Genomic DNA, 19,624 nt, shown 5'->3' with positions numbered 1-19,624 from the left:
CAACCATTTTAGATTCTGAGCGAAGCGATGAATGTATTGATTTTACAATGTGCGTTTTTTTTTTTTTTAATTTTTAATTTTTTTTGTGTCTGCCATCACCTTGTAGGGCAGTAAAAGTGCTTCGATTTTCTTCAACAGTAACTTTTCTGATAGGAAAGTGAATCTAGTTGGTACTTTGGTGGAGTCAAAAGTAAACATTTCCCAGTCATTTCAAAAGCGACGTGAAAAACAAAAGAAAAATTAAGAAAAAACTGGAATGTGTACGTAAAATCTGTTTTCGAGAAAATCGATTTTAGTTTTTGGTGCAACTCTAAAACAAATAACCGTAGATATATGAAATTTTGACTGAATGTTTATATTATCATTAGACTATATTACACTATACACCATAACATTTTCCAAATATTTCAACTTATTTTGAGCTGTTTACGGACATTTTCAGTTTCCATTTTTTTTAGTTTTTTTTTTCTATAAATATCAATAAAATTTTATTTGTTGGTTAAAAAAGCTTGAAAATTTAATAGAAGGCTCTTAGGTTATTTCTTTAAAGGCAGATGAAAAAAATGAAAAATCCTTCGTCACAGTTTTTATTTATAAGGATTTAAAGTTCAAATCTTGACAAAATACGGACAAATCACGAAAATTAGCAAATTATTTTGTTTTGAGAATTCATAAAAATTTTTCTTTTTAAATCTAACATTTGAAAATGTAATACAAGATTATCCATGAGCTTGTCTACCTTTATCAAAAAAAAATGTCTACAATAAAGTCAAATCAAATTTTTATGAGCGTTTGAAATTCATATTTATACAACATTTGATATTCACTCGATTTCTCATGTAACGAATTTGCTATTTTGTTGTTATTCAAAAACGAATAACTGTAGATACATGAAAATTTTACTGAATGTTTATATTTTCATTTTCTATACACCATAAAATTTACAAAATATTTTGACTCTTTTTGAGCTGTTTACGGCCATTGTCAGTTTTCAATTTTTTTAGTTTTTTTTTCTATAAGTATCAATAAAATTTTATCTGTTGAGTAAAAAAGCTTGAACATTTAATAGAAGGCTCCTAGGTTATTGTTTCAAAGGCAGATGAAAAAAATTAAAAATCTTTAGTCACAGTTTTTATTTATAAGCATTTAAAGTTCAAATGTTGACAAAATATGGAAAAATCACGAAAAATAGCAAATTATTTTGAGTTGAGAATTCATAAAAATTTTTCTTTTTAAATCTAAGATTTGAAAATGTAATATAAGATTACTCATAAGTTTGTCTACCTCTATCAAAAAAAAAATGTCTAGAAGAAACTTAAATTAAATTTTTATGAGCGTCTGAAATTTATATTTTTACAACATTTGATATTTACTCGATTTCTCATGTAAAAATTTTCTTATTTTATTGTAATATTAAAAAACGAATGACTGTAGATACTTGAAAATTTCACTGAATGTTTATATTAGCATTTTCTATACACCATAAAATGTTGAAAATATTTTGACTCTTTTTGAGCTGTTTACGGACATTGTCAGTTTTCAATTTTTTTAGTTTTTTTTTCTATAAATATCAATACACTTTGTTTGTTGGGTAAAAAAGCGTGAAAATTTAATATAATTTCATAAGCTGGCTGACCGTTTTCACTCAGAATCGTTTTTATTATACAATGATATTATATCATTGAATTCAAATTTAACACCATCCATTACAGTGACCCACTTGTAACCTACTGTACAGCAGAGCGACATCCACTTACCCATCTTTTTTTATTTAGATCTATAATAGTAATATAGTAAAATAGTATTATTGTTTCAAAGTTATTATATCGTTATATATAAACATTAGGGTATATCAAAAAAAAAAAAACAATTAGTTATACTTGTTGGACCGCTGTCTTGGGTGGGTCAATATCCATTTAGGAGGATACAGATCTTAGTACATTATGTTTAATTTTAAAAAACAATTATAATATATTATACATTTATATTATTGTATAAACACATTCAAAACAGAGTTATTAAAGCAGTTTGACTATAACTGAAAATAAAAATGCAAGTCAATTTGTTTAGAAATTGTTTTTCTTTTTTTTAATTTTGATCATTCTACAATCTGTACATATATTTGTACACATGTTTTATATTATAAATTATACTACTTATATAGTACATATGCTTTTTACTAGGTATATATTTAGTATATTAATATATTTTATTTTTTTATAATATTTTATAAAATGTGACATAATTATCATAAATATAATTTCAAAATTTGTAATGTAGTTAACAAATAATTAAAAAATACAATAATACATTATTCACATGATTACACAAATTGTTAAAACGTAATGCCTATATAGTCGTATAATTATAGTAGGTGCTATTTACTATAGTATATAGATATTGTATTAACTATTAATCAATCATAAAGCGAATATATGACATCTACTTTATAGGTATAGCTAGTGAGTTCCGCGATTTCATTTTAATTTTCATCTAATTGAGATTTAATGATTTTTTTTTTTTATTAATTAACATGTGGAAACGTAGGCTATTGGGTGGTTTTTACTGTGTGGGTGGGTACTGTTGGTTTTAAACACGTTTACACAGGTTGGCAGATTTTTTAGTGGGCACCTGTAGGTATCTACCATGTCGGGTGGGGGACGGCGGCACTTTTCTCCGGACACCGTGACTTGCCCGAAGAAAAATGCCCCCCGCGGCTGAGGTTTTGAACCACTCCGTCCCTCATTTAATGATTTGCTACGACTATTACATACATATTTTTTTCAAATGTTAATACAGCATAAAATCAATTAATATTATTATATTTATAACATTTGTGTACTAAGGAAATTAGATATGGTGGAGCTGAAGAGTCCTTGATCTGTTAATTTAATATTTATGTATATTAACATTTTTTGAAGATGCAAAATACAAATTAAGTTTCATTGAAATATTTAATGTTATATAAATAATAATTATCTCAATATTCGAGAACTAACAGAGAAATAGAGGAAATCTTATTTAATATATCATAAATTATTATGAAGTATATTGTGTATACATAATGCATTTAATAAAATATATAGGTAGGTTATCAAATGTATTTTTGTAAAATAAATTATAATGAAGCAAATAAGATGAGAACTCAACAACTCGTTTTACGGCGGGAACTAAAATACAACAATGATTTTGTCTTAACAATAATTAGACTGATGTAAGTTGTATTATATTATTTTTAGGTTTAAAATGTATATACAATGCAGGTATAGAATACTTTTATGTGTCCTACATCAGTGGCGTATTTTCAATAATTTTTTGGGGGGGGTTTTAAAATTTTAAAAAGTCATAATATGATAAAGCTTACTTGTTTCATCTTACTTTGAAACAAGAAATAACAAGAGATAGAATGAATACAAACAATATAATTTTAAAACTGAAAAAATGTCACAATTTTAGTAAAATTAATTTTCAGGATAATTACATCAATTAGAATATCAGTTAATTTGTCAAATAAAATAATAAAATAATTTACATACAATGTCATCTTTAACTTTACATGTTTCTTCATTTTAAATTTTAAATTGAAAAGGGTAAACGTGTTTTCTTTTTCGCCAGTTCTTCAATTACCTCTGTTGGTGTAATTTTATCTTTTGAATTTATAGATAACATAGCTAACCCGTTTAGTCTTCCCTAAAATAAAAAAAAAATATAGATAATTATTATACTGTTATCTAATTATTTATACTCATACTTTATAAATAAATAAATAGGTACCTCTGAAATAGAATTTCTAAGATAAGTTTTTATCCTCTTCAAGTTTGAAAAAGTTCTCTCATTTGACGAAGAAGAGACCGGGAGTGTAGCCAAAATTTGGAGAAGTTTAAAAATGTTTGGGTAAATAGATATATTACATAAAGTTAAAGCCTCTAAAGCATTTTTTGGTTTATGATTTGTTTGCATAAGTTTTCTTTGCCATAACTTATATTCTGATTCAAATATTATGTTAGAAGATCCGTTTTCCTGCAAATCTTCAATATATTTATCTGAAAGATTCTTAAAGTCTTCGAGGTGACCGTTTTCTTGAAACAAAGAGTCAAAATTCGACAAAGTTACTTGATGGTTTATGAACCTATTGTCTAACTCACTAATAAATTTGTCCAAATAAGGAATAAATATTGATGCTCTGTAAAATTGCTCTGGTGAACTTGCTGGAACATTATTTCTATGAATTTGTCTGTTTGAAAGTCTAGGCATTTTAATTTCAATATCAAAACTTTCAGCTAATATTTTTACTTGTCCAAATATATCTTTAAAAACTTCTTCAGCATTTTTTCTGAGATCTTGTAACTCCTGTTTAGTATCATTGGCTAGTATTACTGCTACTTTTAAGTCAATATTTGGATTTTGTAATAATTTTGATAGAGGTAATCCTATACTAAATCCTTTATTTAACACGAACAGAGATACCAAAAATTCTAAATTTAATACAGCGTTTCTAAGAATCCTTGCTTTACCCGATGTTTCACTATCAACCCATTCAGATATTATTTCTAATGATTCAATAACGTGATTATAAAGCTCTATAAAATCATTAACTGCATGAAATCTTTCGATCCATCTTGTTTCGCAACTTCTTTTTAATGTTTTTTTTGATGATATCTCGGAAGAACTTTCAATTTGATGATGTAAAACAGATTTTCTTTTTGGATAAATGAAAAAGTCACGGACTTTACCTAAAGTTGATAAGCAATCTCTTAATTCTGCTGCACTACACGATTTAGAAACTGCCAGGTTTAATGAATGTGCTGAGCAATGTACGTACATTGCCAATGGGTGTATTTTTTTTATGTGTGCTTGAACTCCATTTAATTTACCTGACATGGATGCTGCTCCATCATATCCTTGGCCTCTTAAGTACTTAGTATCTATGCCATATTTTTGAAGATTATCAATAATTAGTTTTGCCAATCCCTTTCCCGTCACGTCAAATGTTGGCACAAATTGTAAAAATTCTTCGCGGAGTTCAAGATGGTTTATTTCAACATACCTTACACATAGAGACACTTGTTCTTCCCCCGACACATCTGCTGTTTCGTCTGCTAAAATAGAAAAGCATTTTGATGCATTAACCCTTGAAACTATTTTATCAAGCAATACCTTATTGCACGCTTCAATAATTGCGTTCTGACTTGTAGCACTAGTATATTTGATTGTTCCAGGACCTTCTAAATATGATTTCAAATCATTATCACCTTGAGCCCTGTATCGAAGAATTTCTCTAAAATTGCCTTCATTGTTTATTTCGGAATCTGAACATGTTAAAATTTTTCCTGAATCTCGATGACCTCTAAGCGCTAAATTTTGACGGCCACACAAAATAATTGCTTCGATTATAGGAACTATATTTTTACGATTTTTCATTACTTCTCTAGCTTTTCCAATGTCAATTTGTTTATCAATCGATAAAGTAGGATTTTTCACCATGTTTAAAAATCTATCTGCATCCAACACACATTTTTTGTGATATTCGAGATTTGAGTGATTTTTAAAATACTCTAACGCATGTCTCCAATTATCATATTTTTTTATGACCAACGAGCCTAGTGACTGATTGTTAATCCCTCCAGAGTATTTGGAAAAAGCTACGCAAAATTTACAGTACGCTCCGTTGTCAATAGCAGAATATACTAACCAAGAATAGCTAGAAAACCATTTAAATTGAAATTTTAAAAATCTTGGTGTTTTTTCTTTTCCAACAATAACTGCTTTTGTAGGAAAAGAAAAATTTTCATCGGGCATCCAGGTTTTATTTAATACTTCTTGTATTTCATTTTGTGTTAAAACTTTTTTTATGTAATTAAAAATATCACGGGTACTATAATTGACCGAAGAAGTACTATGTTCAGCAGATTCATGAACCAACGAATCAGTATTATTTGACGAATGTTCAATATTTTCTTGGGGAGTTGAAATTGACGTAGATGACGGAGATTTGAAAAATGACTGTATATTTAATTGTTTTTTGGAAGACATTTTTTGAAATAGTGAGATAGTCAAATAATTCTTATGGATTCAATTTTAAATTAATTTAAAATGATAATAAAATTGTTTGTAAATAAACACATAAAAACATACAGTTAAGTACACAAGTATTGAAGTATCCAGATACAGACTACAGTATAAATATTAAAATAAAATAGTATAACTAATATTATAACTTGATTTATGTATATCAAACTTACTTCTGAATATTACAATACTGAACGAGATCTGATGCAACAACGACAACGACAGCAAAAGAACAAGAAATGAAAATAATGCAACGAAAAGATACTATTCAGTACGAGCTTGCACACACGGGCGGCGACAAGCGTATAGGTCCTATCTGTCAATCGATTCTGGGTAACACAAATTGCAATTAAGATAACGCAGCGATATTCCACACCAAAATAACCCAACGGTTTTAGTCGTTTTAGATAGCTATATTATAGACAGTCTATCTACTCTATCTACATCGTTAAATTATTAGAAAACCCGTAATAAAATATTTATTTAACATTTAGTAACTTTTTTTTTTGTTCTGGGGGGGGTTTGAACCCGAAAACCCCCCCCCGTAAATACGCCACTGGTTGTGTATGTTGCTGTCATGGTTACTATACTTGCTACTTCTCAGTTTTCTTGTACGATTATCAAGGAGGAGTGGATCCATGAAGGGATCACCCCATATTCTATTTTATGTCTAGTACATTTATATACCTAAGTATGTATATGATGTATACGTAAATCCATTTATTTAAATTATTCTACTATTATTTCATATGCAATTTACATATTAATATTTAATATAATATTATATTCTCAGAGCCGGATTAACCAATAAATTAGTATATCGAATTTCCTAGACATTCAATATTCATATAATATTAAAATATAAGAATTATAGTATTTATTTCCCCACTATCCATAAAAAAATTATTATTTAAACCCTATTTATTCTATATCGGGAAGTACGTATCTTACTTAAGTAAAATAAAACTGAAGTATTTACATGTAAATTATAGTGTGACTAAAAAACGAAAAAAAATATATTGATATGTATAATCCCTAAATAATATAATATTATGTATTGGTTAGAAATAAAAATAACCATTTTTTAAGAGTAATATATTTTTGGTTGAAACATTTCATTAAAATATTACTTACATGACTATAAGAGGAATATAGGGGAATTTATTGTAGGTTTACCTAAAATAAATATACAATATTCCGTTGATAATTTTGTACCGTGAGATGAACGATTGTTTCAATGACGCAACACTACGGTACAAGATATTTCAACTATGAAGTAAGCAGTAATGAAGTACCTACCTATAATAATAATATAATCTTAAATCGTGCCTGTGGCTCGTGCGAATATGCAATTTAACTAGTATTGGTACTATTTTTAATTTTTGCAAATATCATCCTATAAACATACCTTGAAAAGATTTTATTTTAATTCAGTGAAATATTTATTCTAAATAACTTTTATTAATCCTTCTAGTTGGAAACAATAATATAATCCAGCTACGCTCAAAATTAAAATGGTACTTACTAACTTACCTAACTATTATTTACACGATTATATAATACTATACAATTAGTAGTAATATTAGTAATATTAGTAACCTATACAATTATTAAATTAAAATGTTGACTACTATATTATGATGTACTAAATGTACATGTAGGTAGTAAATGGTAATATATATAGGTACCATTTGTAACACTGCAGTGTTAGATTTTATTTAAAAATATGAAAATTATTTTTATAATCAAATTTATTTATATGAATTTTATTTTTCTGGTTTGTATGTACGTCGTTAGATGTAAAAGTCCTTGGCAGTGAGACTATAGTGCGAGAGTTTATAATGGCTAATCCAGCCCTGTGTGTCTGTGTGTAGAAGTGTAGGTATTTAGTATAATATTATGTACTATAAATTATTTCATAATTTAATTTAACATACAGCCAATAATAATTATTATCATGTATTCATGTGTAGTTTATTTTGTGCATAATTAAAATATGGTAAAGAAGAAAATGGAAATTTAAGTTAATTTAACTACTTACCAATAATGCTCATGTTGGATACGGTATTACGTTGAGCTGTGTTCACCTTCACAGCATTGTTTAATACCTATATAGGTAATAATATAAATATATAATACAATATTATAAATGTATTATTACGGCGTCTATAACAGCCAAATTCATTAAATTGTGTTTTTGTCGTCGATACCTTATTGTATGTAACAATACGCATATTATAGTATTTTTATAGGTATAGTATGACTGCGTGAGGGATCTTTGCATATTTGAATAGAATTTATGGAGAATAACGAACGACAGGTGAATACGAATATCATACAGCAGCGTATATTATATATTATATAGTAGATATACGCGTCACGCACTATTCTGGAGCTTGTATGGAGTCAGGTAATGTAAAAACACTCACGTTCGGGGTAACGCATTTAAAATTGAGCATATAAAAAATTGCATATCTAGACATATAGTATGTATAGTAATGTTGCTCATTTTTATAGATTGTTTAACAAATGCTTAATGATATATCATTGGTATTTTTTTCATTTTTACAAGAAATTCTAAAATTTCGAATGTCTGTTGAGTAGAAATGTAGAATACAATCGTGTATATTATATAATATTTGTGCAAACGTACGGTTAAGGTTAACACTATTGTGTATAAAATAAATTATAATTATATAATATAGGTAATTAGCAGTTTATACAAACATTTAAAAAAAAATGCATTGTTGTTTATCTGATCATCTAACACCTTTGTATTGCCATATATATATATATAGCATATATAGATTCACTCCTTTTATCCTATTTAATCATGCATTTCCTTTATTTCTGATTTTTGCAATCATTTTAAGTATATAAAATTATAAAAGTGCCATACCTACTTTCAAATACTTGGATTTTATGTACCATTTAAGGATAGTACAGTATACCTATAGAACTCTCGGGTTTTAGCCTTGCGGCTACAACAACGTAAAATGTACCCTATATATTAGCCCTGGGAGCTAGTCGAGAGACGTAGAGGTTTACGGTCGATGAGACACCCCACAACGCATGACGAATCACGGCTTGCATAGTTCCATGGTGAGTGTGCTCGCTGGGTGGTGACGCCCGCACGTCGTCAACGGACCACGAGCATCAGGCGCCACGTTTTCCAGCGAGGCGCCCGTGCTGTTGGCTAAGGCGAGACTCGCACCCATTGCCACACCGGTCGGGCCGAAAGCTATCCTCATTGCTTCCCGTTTTTGGTTACGGGCAACCTCCTGTGCTTATATAGCTCAACCGGTAAGATGAATGGGCGCTAAGGAGTTATCGTGATCCGCACACGCTTGCACTTTATTCAGAATAGCTTGCCCCTAGACAAGCATAATTCGGACTTTTAACCACATAGTAACCCCAGTAACAAGGGGTTACAGTAAGAACGAGATAACTCCATTTTTCAAAACTTTTCAAGAAACAAAAAAACCTCTGGAACTATCTAGATAATTATCTAGACCTGCAGCTGGTTTTTCAGCGGAAAAAAACCCAGACAACCCCTGCAGTTATACATTATATTTCCTATACGGGTGGTGGTAGTCGGATTTGTCTCATTCTTGCAGAGGTACCTATACTCGTTAGATTTTTCTTAATTGTAAATGAAGGTGTCCGTACTAATTTCATTTTTCAAAACTTTTCTAGAAACAAAAAAAATGCTGAAGCTATCTGGTTTTTCAACAGAAGAAAAAACCAGACAGCTCCAAATATGTTATATTTCCTATACTAGTTGTTGGATTTGTCTCGTTCTTGTACATATAAACTCGTAATTTTTTGCTTTATAAAATTCAATTAAACCCGATCTCGACAAAAAATGGAGCTGTCTGGTTCTTGCTCAGTCCCCTTCAGTTACCGCCACTCTGAAACCAATCGGGCGTCGACCACCCACTGACCGATGTCGATGCTCAACGGATGTGTGAATTTCTCAACGCCATGGGGCTCCCCCAGCCCCCCACATCCTGAAGTAACATTCTCGCTCCGGCTAACTGCTAAGTAAGCACATCAATAGTGAGATGCTATTGGCTCAAGCGTCATCAGTGTTTCTCTTCAGCTGTGAGCTTTTCGAGATCCACAGTGGCCGCGTTATCTGAGTGAGAGGCTCTCGGTATAGCCTGGTGGTAATGCTGTGCCTCCTAGAGGCATCTCTGAAGAGGTCAACGTACGATGAGTGCCATTTCTAGGTCGCGGTTGGAACCTTGCAACACCCTAATCCCAGAGAGTTTTGGTTATGTATTATGTATATATTTAAATCAAAATTTGAACAGGTTGTTTCTGAGTTACTAAAATTTTTATACTAATGATAAAAGTCCTTATTGGTTAAATAAATATAATATTTTTTATTCAGTATTATTTTTTTTGTAGTCTGCAAGTGTCCACTGTGGCTTATTTTAAATAAGTAATAAGTACTAAAAACTGTTGTCTGTATGATAGTATCGGGTTATACTATTATAAATTATAATTTATAATAATATGTCGGGATTTTAACTAATATGAATAATTGATAAATGTGGAAAGTTATGCGTATTACGTTTATTATACATTTTTCAAAAGCAACCAATCCTATTGACCACCAGAGACGATGATGAAATTTGCACGTCCGGCATGACGTTCGAAGCCGCCGTCTTTGTTATTATTTATATTACAATAATTATCGCATTACCACCTACGGGGAGCAGACGACAGACGGTAGACGGTAGTCCCGGGTCCAGTTAGGTAGTCATTATCGTAGACCGTAGTCATAAATCGTGATGTAGCCGGGTGATTTGGATATTATTATTAGGGCTGGGAATGTAATGCCACGAAAATCCCAAGAAAACAAGCTAAAAATTATGTTAGTGTATACCAATATAATTAAAAATATTGGTCATGAAAAAAATCTTGAAATAAAATGTTAAAATTACAAGTTTTAGTGTTATGTTCTGAAACTTTAAAATTATCTAATTAATAAAAACCTAACCTACCTAATAAAGTCCAAAGGTATTAGGTAGGTAGTTATTATTATTTATTATGTAACGAGGGCGACGGCCGAAGAGAATACAAAGACTGCGCTCTACCGACGAACCGCACTACCCGGTCGCCGGTAACCCCACTACGACCATAGTTCGTTCGTCGGCAGCAGCAGCTGTGGCGGGCGGCGGCGGCGAGTGGCGACGGACGCGACCCTGGCTCGCGTGCGCCAGTCGCCAGTGTGTGCGTGCGTATCGATGCGGCCCGTGTACCGCACCACGATTAGTTCTCCCCACCGGGAACGACAATAACAACTGCGGCGGCGGCGGAGGTCGTGGTAGCACGTTTACGCGACCGACCGGTAAACACGGACGTGGTACCCACAGCGGTGTGTTGTCGGGACGACCGCGGTTCTGTTCGTTATCATTTTTTTCTCAACGCCATGCCGTCTCGCGTCAAACGTTCTCGGTAGTCTGTGCGCATAGCGAGAACGACCGTCCGACGCGTGCGGCGCCCCGCGTTCATGATCTCGCACACACGCACAAACACATACGATTGTAGTGATGAATAACAATAATAATAATGATAAAAATATATTAATAATAATATTGATGTAAATAATAATATTGTGTGTGTCGTCGTCGTCGTGTAGTGTATCCGATTTTCTGTAACGTTTAGCTATAAGACACACAGTGCGCCGTGTTGTTAGCCTTTAAATTTCATTTTTGTGTTTTATTCTCGTACGGCTGTGAATAATATTATGGTTTAACACTTGCTTACATATTATATAGTTTTTTTTGTTGTTTTTTTATCGCTATCCGGTGTTATCTGTGCGTGCGCCGATTGTTTACCACCCGATAGCGTCGGCCACCACCTCCCCTTATCAATTTAACCGTGTGATACGCGAAAAAGTGGGCCGCCGCCGGTGCGACCACTGCACTACTACAATGGCCGAATTTAACGTGGACGTTACGCGGTTACCCGACGACGTTCGCGAAAAGCTCGCGGAACTGGAACTCGAGCTGTCCGAAGGCAAGTACTCTAAGTTTTTTCGCTTGCGTCGTCGCCTCTTGCGGTCTTCCCGACTCGGGGCAGCACTGCTGGGGTGGTTGCCACCCCCGCACCAGGTCTTCGCCAACCCCTCTACTAACCGGAGTGATTCATTCCAGTCACCGGCTCGGTTTTCTGTGAAGAGATTCTTTTATTTCCCCCATAATGAATGTCTCTTTTGAGGTTATATTGGTGTCATACACTACCGTTTACTGTGACCCCCGGATTTTGAGCTCTCTTGGGCACCTAAGTAAGGTACTAACCTACCTTACCTACCTATCACTATGGGTTAAGTGCCGTCCAAATGGGTATTGATTGTGTGCACAATTTTTATCTATGAAAGAAACATTTTAGACTACTAGGTACTATTCATCATTAATGAACAGTTTAGCTTATTATTTATTACAGTGGCTATATACATTTTAGTCTTGTTAGTGTCATTTTTATCTTTATTGACAAACAATATTGTTCAAATGGTAGTACTTGAATGCATTTAAATATCTATAGGTAGTTTTTTTTATTTAACTAGGTACTTTATAAAGTACAGAAACTGTTTGAAATGTTATCAACCGAATTCCTACCTATTTTTATCAAGTAAGCAGATCAGCCGCTAGCATATTATTATTATCTTATAAACATTTGATTAAATTTGTTGTTGATCTAATAAACTTAAATCATAAATATTATTGGTAGTTGGTTAATTTAGCATACCTACAACAGTTTTATTTTAAATGCCTAAAATTTTATCCAGTAAGGTTTTATTTCTTTTATTTGATATAAAATTGGTAATTATCAATGTCAACTTTAACATAGATATGGTGATACAACATATGGTGACCTTAAAACGGTTTTATATCCACTTTTTTCCAAGCACAAGCTTTGCTTTTTTGAGAGGTTTTTATCATATTATGTAAAATAAATTTGTATATGTATTATTTTGTTTGTTATATGATGATGATGGAACTATCTATACTACTGATAGTTTTAGCTATTTTATTTACCAGTATAAATACAATTATCCGTAGATCTTTTTTATTTTTACATTTTAATATACAATGCAATATGGCATATGCTATAAGTATAGAATTAGTATTTATTATAGTATTTATAGTATTTAAGATACAGGTGAAATACACAATTTACAAGGAAAAAAATGCATGTTTAAAAAGTGGACAATGTTGAAGAGAAAAGCCATCTATCTATGACACTTGCTATCTGTAAACTTAAACTGTCTTAACGTCATATTATGAAAACATAGTAAATAAATACCTAGGTAGTTTATAAATTGTACATTGCATTCGTATTTTATTAGAACTTCAAAAGTTTTTTAAACTTAAATTGTTTTTTGAATGAGATACCAAAAGAACATTTTGTTACAATTAGTCTTTATTTTTTGTTTCATGAAACTACACACTAAAGGGAAAGAATATAGAATTAATATATTTTATACATTATGCATATAAAGAATACCATGAAGAATACTTTATAAATACAATTGCTAAAAATAGTAAAATAGTTAACGTACGAGTACTGTGTACATTTAGTATTATTTAGTATTATAGAATTGGTTTTAGTTGATACCTACTACCTAGGAACATAATATGACAAAATTAGTCAAAATCTTGGGTATAAATAGTAAATACTCGGACTTAAAAAGCGAGAAACCAGATTTTTTAAATAGCTGATGTTATTACTAAAGAAATGTGTTATAACAAAGTAGAGTTTAACTTTTTGATGAAAATATTGTACTTTTAAGTTGATTTTGACTAAAATCCCTGGGCAATCTAAGAACTATTTAGTAGTTTGAAAAAAATATTAAGCCAAAACTAGATGTTTTGATTTCAATGGTTTATGATCAAAGAAGGAAGTAACATCATCAAATCTATCAATTGGCATATTAGCTCTAGAAGCACAAACGGGAAGAAAATTCTTTTAAATTATAGGTAGATAACTATTACTTTGCTTATTAATGTACAATTGACTGTTATTCATATGAATATTAGTCTGAATATATGTTAAAAATATTAACAAAACAATCCCTAGTTTATAAATACTATGTCTTATTTTTGGTATTATTTTGAAAATATTATTAGTTCTACACTTCCATTTGCATTGACAATCTTTATTTGTTGTATAATATTTATGTAGTTAAATTTCACAACATAGCATTATTCATTCCTATGTTAGGTATACAGTTTTTTTTTTATTTAGGTTGAGATAGCAATAATGGTTAAGCGTAATTCAATTTTTCTATATTAATCTTATATGATCATATAGGATGAGTGATATTAGTCATGTATTAAAAATATTAAAATTGGCAATTTAATAATTTTGAACTTAAATATTTTTACTGGCCTATTTTTTTTTAAATTTATTAATTGATGCTTTTCATGTAGCATTTTATATGTATATATAAAAAAAATATAGTAAAATAACTAAAAATTTAACAACTCTAGTATAATATGTGTACCTTGATGTGTACTTAACACTTTGAGTGCCGGGCCAAAAATGACATAACTGACCATTCTGACCGGGACATTATTTTGTGTGTATCATTATCAATACACACGGCACAAATAAACATATTAGTTGTGTATTCAAATTGATACACATGGCACTTAAAGTGTTAAATAGGTAGGTATTTAATTTATGAATTTATTTATTTAATAATAATATGATCTATTGTAATGTGAATTTGTAACAAAATAACCCTAGAAATAACCTATCAGTGCAGATAAAGTTCAATTTGCCCTTTAAATGGTTCTTTTTAATCTGTGTGTGAAACTGTGAACAAGTATTATTTAAATTAATTAGATGATAATGTAATATTATATTAGTTCTATAATAAGTTATAAGTAAAGTTAGTAATACACATAAATGTACCTATGTGATACTTTCTTTAAAAAAAATGAATAGTTATTTTTTGGTTTCTTTACCATCTCTATCAATCATCACTGATAAAAAAAAACTCTCGTTCAAAAATCAAAATTGAATACAGTCTAATCTAGTGTAAATAATATGAGCTACCTACAGATTAAACAATTAAATGTGATGGTTTGTTGCTAACAAATCCTCATTTTTTGTTCTAATGAGCAATCCTAGCATTGTCAATGTCCTTGATGTTTTGTTAATAATCAAACATCAAAAATAACATTAAGATCTTATATAAAACAATGCCTATTGCATATATACCTTATTGATATACTTAATTCATGTAAACCAACTAATGATCGAGTAATCATTATAATTATATATGACAAGCATTGCTACAAATAAACAAATCTTTATTCAACATAATTGTTATAAAAAAATTATTTTATTACCATTGATTATGTATTAATACCATATAATTGCTATGTTAGTATTTATACTTAATCAATGATATTACATTAAACATTGAAATGTTGCTTCTTTAGAAAATGTATTGAATCATATTCATAAATTAGCTATCGTGTGTGTAATAGTTTATTTTGTTTTTAGTAAAGGGGACATTACAGTGACATATTTTGTTGTCTCTGTCTTACGAGTGGCGTAAAATAGCAAATTGTACGATCGGCCGATCGCGTGTATCTTTGTTGGTTTAAAAACTAGAGTGAATTGACCTATTATAAAATTTAAAGGTATGATTATTATTTAGGCAATGACATAGGCTTTTTATTATATAAAATATAAATTTAAAGCGAGTTATGTGTATTTTAAAATTGTAAATTGTTCGTACATCTTAAAATATGCTTAGATAATAATCTTACATTTAAATTTTATAAGAGGTCAATTCACTCTAATTTTTAAACTAACGGAGATAAACGTGATCTTCTGAGTGTACAATTTGCTATGTTACGCACTTGTAAGATAGAGACAACAAATGTCACTGTAACGTCCCATTGATAAATGAGTAAAAATAATTTAAATAATATACTATTATATTGGTAGTTACCTAATCAAAATATAATATAATTTGTCAGGTTTACTGCTACATGGACTAAACCTAATTTACTAGGTTTCCACCATTTACTCGGTATTTCTCTCCCGTTTTGGCCGTATTTTTAAATATTCATAAAATTAAAAATCTGTATCAAACCATCATGTCAAAATATAATATCTGCAACAACAGACCGTCAACAATATTAACATTTATAACTACAGAATAATGTTTTTATGTGGATAGAAAGGTAAAATATTAAATTTCACGTAATTTATTTGTATTACATTTTTTTTCTTTTAGTTAGACGTAGGGACTAGGGACTAGGGTTGACGGTTTTTGCTCAAATTCCGCTGAAATGGTATAGGTACTGTAAACCGGTACATACCATAATACTGTATTACCGTATATATAATAGTGGGATGACGAGTTTTCCCGTTTACCAGTTATTGTTTTCCGGTATGTGCCGGTATTGCGGTATACGGTTTCATACTGGTATCGAATCTAATACCACAATACCGGTATCCGATTTTAATACTGTCAATCCTTGGACTGGTTAATTTCAAACTTAAGGCTCCATCAATCGCTATAGGCCTTTAAAATCAAACTTTTAGGTAAGAATATTTTCTGTGCCCTAAGAATTGGCAATCTTTTATATTTTAATTTTCCAAGCAAGATATGGGCATGTGAAATATCAAAAATTAAAAATTCTCATATCTCACTTGAAAATAAAAATATCAAATAAAAGCCGATTAAGCACATATAATATTCTTATCTCAAAATTATATAATAGGTCAATTAATTATAATATCAAAACTAACAGCACACTATTGAAACTGGCGAACGAAAATTTGGTATGCCGTACGTGTGTAAGACGGAGACAACGCGTATGAGGGTGCGACGTCCTCTGTCGAGTTTTTAGATTTTTAGAAGCCAAATATTGGTTCTTTCTTACATTCTTCAATCGATAGTTTTTTTAAATTTTGAATTAAGAATATTTACTGTACCTTACACAATTTTTATTATTTCAAATTGTAGAAATGTAGCTGAATAATCGAAGAATAAAATAAAGTTATGCTGTTCCAATATTTTATAAAATAATTTTTTCAACAAATAATTATAACATAATCGAGTTAATTTATAGTAAAATAAAAATGTTAAACTTATAATTGTATTTACATCTATAAAATGTATATGATATGTGCATGTATCTTCTAGTATTTTTGCAACAACAAATACTTCAGCAGATATATAAATGCGTTAAATATTATTTAGTTTTGAAGAATTGTTCTTAAGTGTCATATTGCATAATGGCGCTTATGATAAAACCTTAAAGGTGCATCTACAGTTTGGATAATCCGAGTATTGGCTTCTAACTGTAATGTTTCGTATAGGTACATGTAGTTTGTATTCGTGACTATATTGACCATTATTTTACTACAGACTGGTTAGGTCTGCGTGTACAATACAAATATCAATAATAATCGTTTCCTTTATCGCACGTGTTTTGAATCGGAAATAATATTATATAATATTATTGTATAAATTGGGGGAGAGCATAATTTTATAAAGTTCTATGTAGGCAACTGATCATCATCATACAAATTATTCATATAGTTTATAGTTTTGTGTTAGGTAAGTAAACGTTAATAACGTATGATACCCAAGTAAAACTGAATTGGTATAAGTACCTAATCTTTCTTTAAATTCTGCTTTTTATGTCGACTTTTTTACAATATTTTATTTTTTTTAAAAATTAATTATCCGTTAATATTTTAGATTCTGAGTTGAGATTCAATGTATTGATTTTATAATGATGTGTGTTTTTATATGTTGGGTCTGTTAACTAGTGATAAATAGTGCGATAAGAAGTCGAAATAATGCTTCGATTTTGAACTTCAGTAGCTTTTCTGTCGGGAAAGTGAATTAGTTACTGCATTAAACAGGTCAAAATTGGTCATTTCCAATAGTTTAAAGTGTTCAAAAAGCGTCGGGAGAAAATAAAAATTTTGGAATAACGGAATTTTTTATGCAAACTCAGTTTTTGACAAAATTAATTTTCGTTTTTAGTGTAATACTAAAAAAATAACGCAGTTATCACTGAATGTTTATATTAGCATTTTCTATATGCCATATACATTTTTTAAATATTTTGACTTGTTTTGAGCTATTTATAGACATTTTAAGTTTTTATTTTTTCTATGAATTTCAATAAAAATTTTTTTACTAAGTAAAAAGCTTGAAAATATTATTACCTTGTTCCGCACAAGTTTTTTTTAACACTTATAGCCACCGTCTTCAAACAGAATCGTTTTTCTTATTCAATGATTTTATACCTTGGAATTCCACAGTTACAATAGAGTGACCTACACGAGACCTATGTAATGAACTGCAGAGCGGTACTTGCTCATATTTTAGATTCTGAGCGGACCGATGGATGTATTGATTTTACAATGATGTGTGTTTTTTTGTTTTTGTGTCTGTGTACACGATTAGTAGTCGAAATAATGCTTCGATTTTCAACTTCAGTATCTTGTTCGACGGAAAAGTGAATCTAGTTGGTACTTTTGGGAGGTCAAAATTTAAAATTCCTAATAGTTTTCAAAAGCGCTCGGAAAAACAAAATAAATATTAAGGAAAAACGGGAATTTTACACAAAATCGGTTTTCCACAAAATCGATTTTGGTTTTTGGTGTAACTCTAAAACAAATGAACGTATATACATGAAATTTTCACTGATTATTTACATTTGCATTTTCTATACACGATAAAATTTTAAAAATATTTTGATTTGTTTTGAACTGTTTAGGAACATTTTCAGTTTTCAATTTTATTAGTATTTTTTTCTATGGATGCCAATAAGACTTTATTTGTTGGTTAAAAAAGTTTGAAAAATTAATAGAAGGCTCCTAGGTTATTGTTTCAAAGGCAGATGAAAAAAATTAAAAATCTTTAGTCACAGTTTTTATTTATAAGCATTTAAAGTTCAAATCTTGACAAAATACGGAAAAATCACGAAAATTAGCAATTTATTTTGAGTTGAGAATTCTTAAAAATTTTTGTTTTTAAATCTAATATTTGAAAATGTAATACAAGATTATCCATAAGTTTGTCTACCATTATCAACAAAAAAAAATGTCTACAAGCAAATCAAATCAAATTTTTATAAGCGTTTGAAATTCATATTTTTACAACATTTGATATTTACTCGATTTCTCATGTAACGATTTTCTTATTTTGTTGTAATTAAAAAACGAATGACTTACTAATACTTGCAAATTTCACTGAATGTTTATATTAGCATTTTCTATACACGATAAAATTTTAAAAATAATTTGACTCTTTTTGAGCTGTTGACGGACATTGTCAGTACTCAATTTTTTTAGTTTTTTTTTCAATAAAATTTTATTTGTTGGGTAAAAAAGCGTGAAAATTTAATGCAAGGCTTCTGATATATTGTTACAACAATAGCAGTTGAAAAATATTAAAAACAATAGGCATAATTTTTTTTATAAGCATTTAAAGTTCGAATTTGGACAACATTTTTCAAATTTCAAATTTAATAATTATTTTGTAGTTAAAAATTTA

The 19,624-nt window shown here is 29.8% G+C and overlaps 3 protein-coding genes across 3 annotated transcripts in view; 1 reads left to right on the top strand and 2 right to left on the bottom strand.

Annotated features, from left to right (window-relative positions):
- Nucleotides 1-3,417: 3,417 nt before the first annotated feature.
- On the bottom strand, nucleotides 3,418-4,712 carry LOC132948028 (52 kDa repressor of the inhibitor of the protein kinase-like). The gene is made up of 2 exons (XM_061018288.1): nucleotides 3,775-4,712; nucleotides 3,418-3,690 (listed from the first exon to the last, which is right to left on the bottom strand). Exons 1-2 carry the CDS (start codon nucleotides 4,252-4,254, stop codon nucleotides 3,577-3,579), a joined length of 594 nt encoding a protein of 197 aa, XP_060874271.1. The 5' UTR covers nucleotides 4,255-4,712; the 3' UTR covers nucleotides 3,418-3,576.
- On the bottom strand, nucleotides 4,268-5,799 carry LOC132949144 (zinc finger MYM-type protein 1-like). The gene is made up of 2 exons (XM_061019921.1): nucleotides 4,318-5,799; nucleotides 4,268-4,273 (listed from the first exon to the last, which is right to left on the bottom strand). The coding sequence occupies exons 1-2, from the start codon at nucleotides 5,797-5,799 to the stop codon at nucleotides 4,268-4,270; spliced, it is 1,488 nt and encodes a 495-aa protein (XP_060875904.1).
- A 5,509-nt stretch (nucleotides 5,800-11,308) lies between these two features.
- LOC132949218 (disco-interacting protein 2) overlaps nucleotides 11,309-19,624 on the top strand; it is a 157,372-nt gene continuing 149,056 nt past the window's right edge. Inside the window, exon 1 of the mRNA XM_061019992.1 lies at nucleotides 11,309-12,099. Within this exon, the coding sequence (XP_060875975.1) occupies nucleotides 12,015-12,099 (85 nt within the window). The 5' untranslated portion in view covers nucleotides 11,309-12,014. The remainder of the gene's footprint in view (nucleotides 12,100-19,624) is intronic.

Source organism: Metopolophium dirhodum, chromosome 7 (genome assembly GCF_019925205.1).
Source record: "Metopolophium dirhodum isolate CAU chromosome 7, ASM1992520v1, whole genome shotgun sequence".
In the NCBI taxonomy this organism is placed as follows: domain Eukaryota; kingdom Metazoa; phylum Arthropoda; class Insecta; order Hemiptera; family Aphididae; genus Metopolophium; species Metopolophium dirhodum.
This window is presented reverse-complemented; position numbering and strand designations above follow the sequence as displayed.